At 66.5% G+C, this 1,331-nt stretch overlaps 1 protein-coding gene across 1 annotated transcript in view; it reads right to left on the reverse strand.

The window, feature by feature from the left end:
• The window catches only part of MNEG_6433 (cationic amino acid transporter, putative), a gene marked incomplete at both ends in the record, with an annotated part of 2,852 nt that extends 1,532 nt beyond the window's left edge, over nt 1–1,320 (reverse strand). Inside the window, 4 exons of the mRNA XM_014045095.1 lie at nt 50–265; nt 470–511; nt 767–827; nt 1,088–1,320. Of these exons, the coding sequence (XP_013900549.1) occupies nt 50–265; nt 470–511; nt 767–827; nt 1,088–1,320 (552 nt within the window). The remainder of the gene's footprint in view (nt 1–49; nt 266–469; nt 512–766; nt 828–1,087) is intronic.
• Between the last annotated feature and the right edge of the window lie 11 nt (nt 1,321–1,331).

The following is a 1,331-nucleotide window of genomic DNA, read 5'->3' on the forward strand; positions in this document are numbered from 1 at the left end:
CATAGGGGAAGAGGGGGGAGGTGTAGTCGGGCTTGGGGGCCTGCTTGACCAGCACGTGCAGCGCGACCGTCAGCACAATGTGGATGCCGATGATTATGAGGTACACCCAGTAGCGGGAGTCGAGGTTGTAGGCCAGTCCGAGGCCGATGGAGGTGCCGCAGATCGCAACAATCAGGGCCGTGCGGAGAGCCCTCTGGGCGGTCGATTGGTTCATGGCCAGACTTGGGGGGAAGGTGTAGCGCTTCACGATAAGGGCCAGGGCCACCTGGGGTGTTGGTGCGTTGGTTGCGGTGGTGCTCAGTGTCGGGGCCTCCGAGGCCGAGGTCGCTGGGAAGAAGCGTTGGGGAGAGCACGCAAAGCGCAGCCCTGGAGGAGTAGCACAGCCATGGGCGTTGCGGATGGGTTTGGGCGGAGGGATTATAAGGGATTGGGTCGGCTCGGGCCAGAAGGAGCCGCATCAGAGACCCACCACACCAAACACGAACAGCGTGCCGGCTGACACCAGGTTGATCTGTGTTGGGGGGTTTGAGAGGGGCGGGGCCGCACGTCATGTGCTACGAGGTGCAGCCTGCCGTGGGTGGCCCAAACCGATGCAGCTGCCTGACGAGAAGACACCAGGATGTTGGACGCTGCACACAGGCGCCATCTGGCGGTTCAGGGTATGACTACAGCCAGCCGGCGAAAGCAGGTCCTAGGTGCGTCCCGCATCGATCCGTCGTGCCGTGCGCCGCGGCACGCGCGGCCCCCGCAGCCGCAGCCGGCGCACCAACATGGGCAGATCACTCAGCAGGGCGAGCACGGTGGTGGGTACGCCGAGGATTAGGGCGCTGCAGGGCGCGACGCGGCAACGGGGGCGGGGCAAGGGCTTGGTCGTTTTGCAATTGCTGCAGGTGCTAGGCCCGCCCACGACGGCGGGAGCGTCGTCCGAACGCCGCCCCACCAAGCTGTCACGGGGCAGACAGTCTCTAGGTTTGAGCGCGACTTTATTGCGCGCAGAGCCGCAGCCCGCGACAGCCGACCGCCGACTATGCGGCCAGGCAGGGTTGCCGATGTCGGTGGGCCCCCGAGGACCCCCAGGCGTGCTCACGCGACCGCGGGGGTGTTGTACTTGGGGTGGACGTGGCCGATGACGGGGAACACCAGGTGCGCGCGGCCGACGGCGCTGAAGATGCGGGAAACAGCCATGCTGCCGACGAGGACGCCGGTGACGATGCCGAGAAGGGCCCCCAGGGCAACGATGACGCGCATCCAAGGCATGCCGGCGGTCTCGAAGGCGGCGGCGAAGGCGGCCTTGGGTTCGATGGAGGTGTAGGGGACCATCATCACCAGGC

The sequence above is a fragment of the Monoraphidium neglectum genome (assembly GCF_000611645.1).
Source record: "Monoraphidium neglectum strain SAG 48.87 unplaced genomic scaffold scaffold01042, whole genome shotgun sequence".
Taxonomy (NCBI): Eukaryota; Viridiplantae; Chlorophyta; class Chlorophyceae; order Sphaeropleales; family Selenastraceae; genus Monoraphidium; species Monoraphidium neglectum.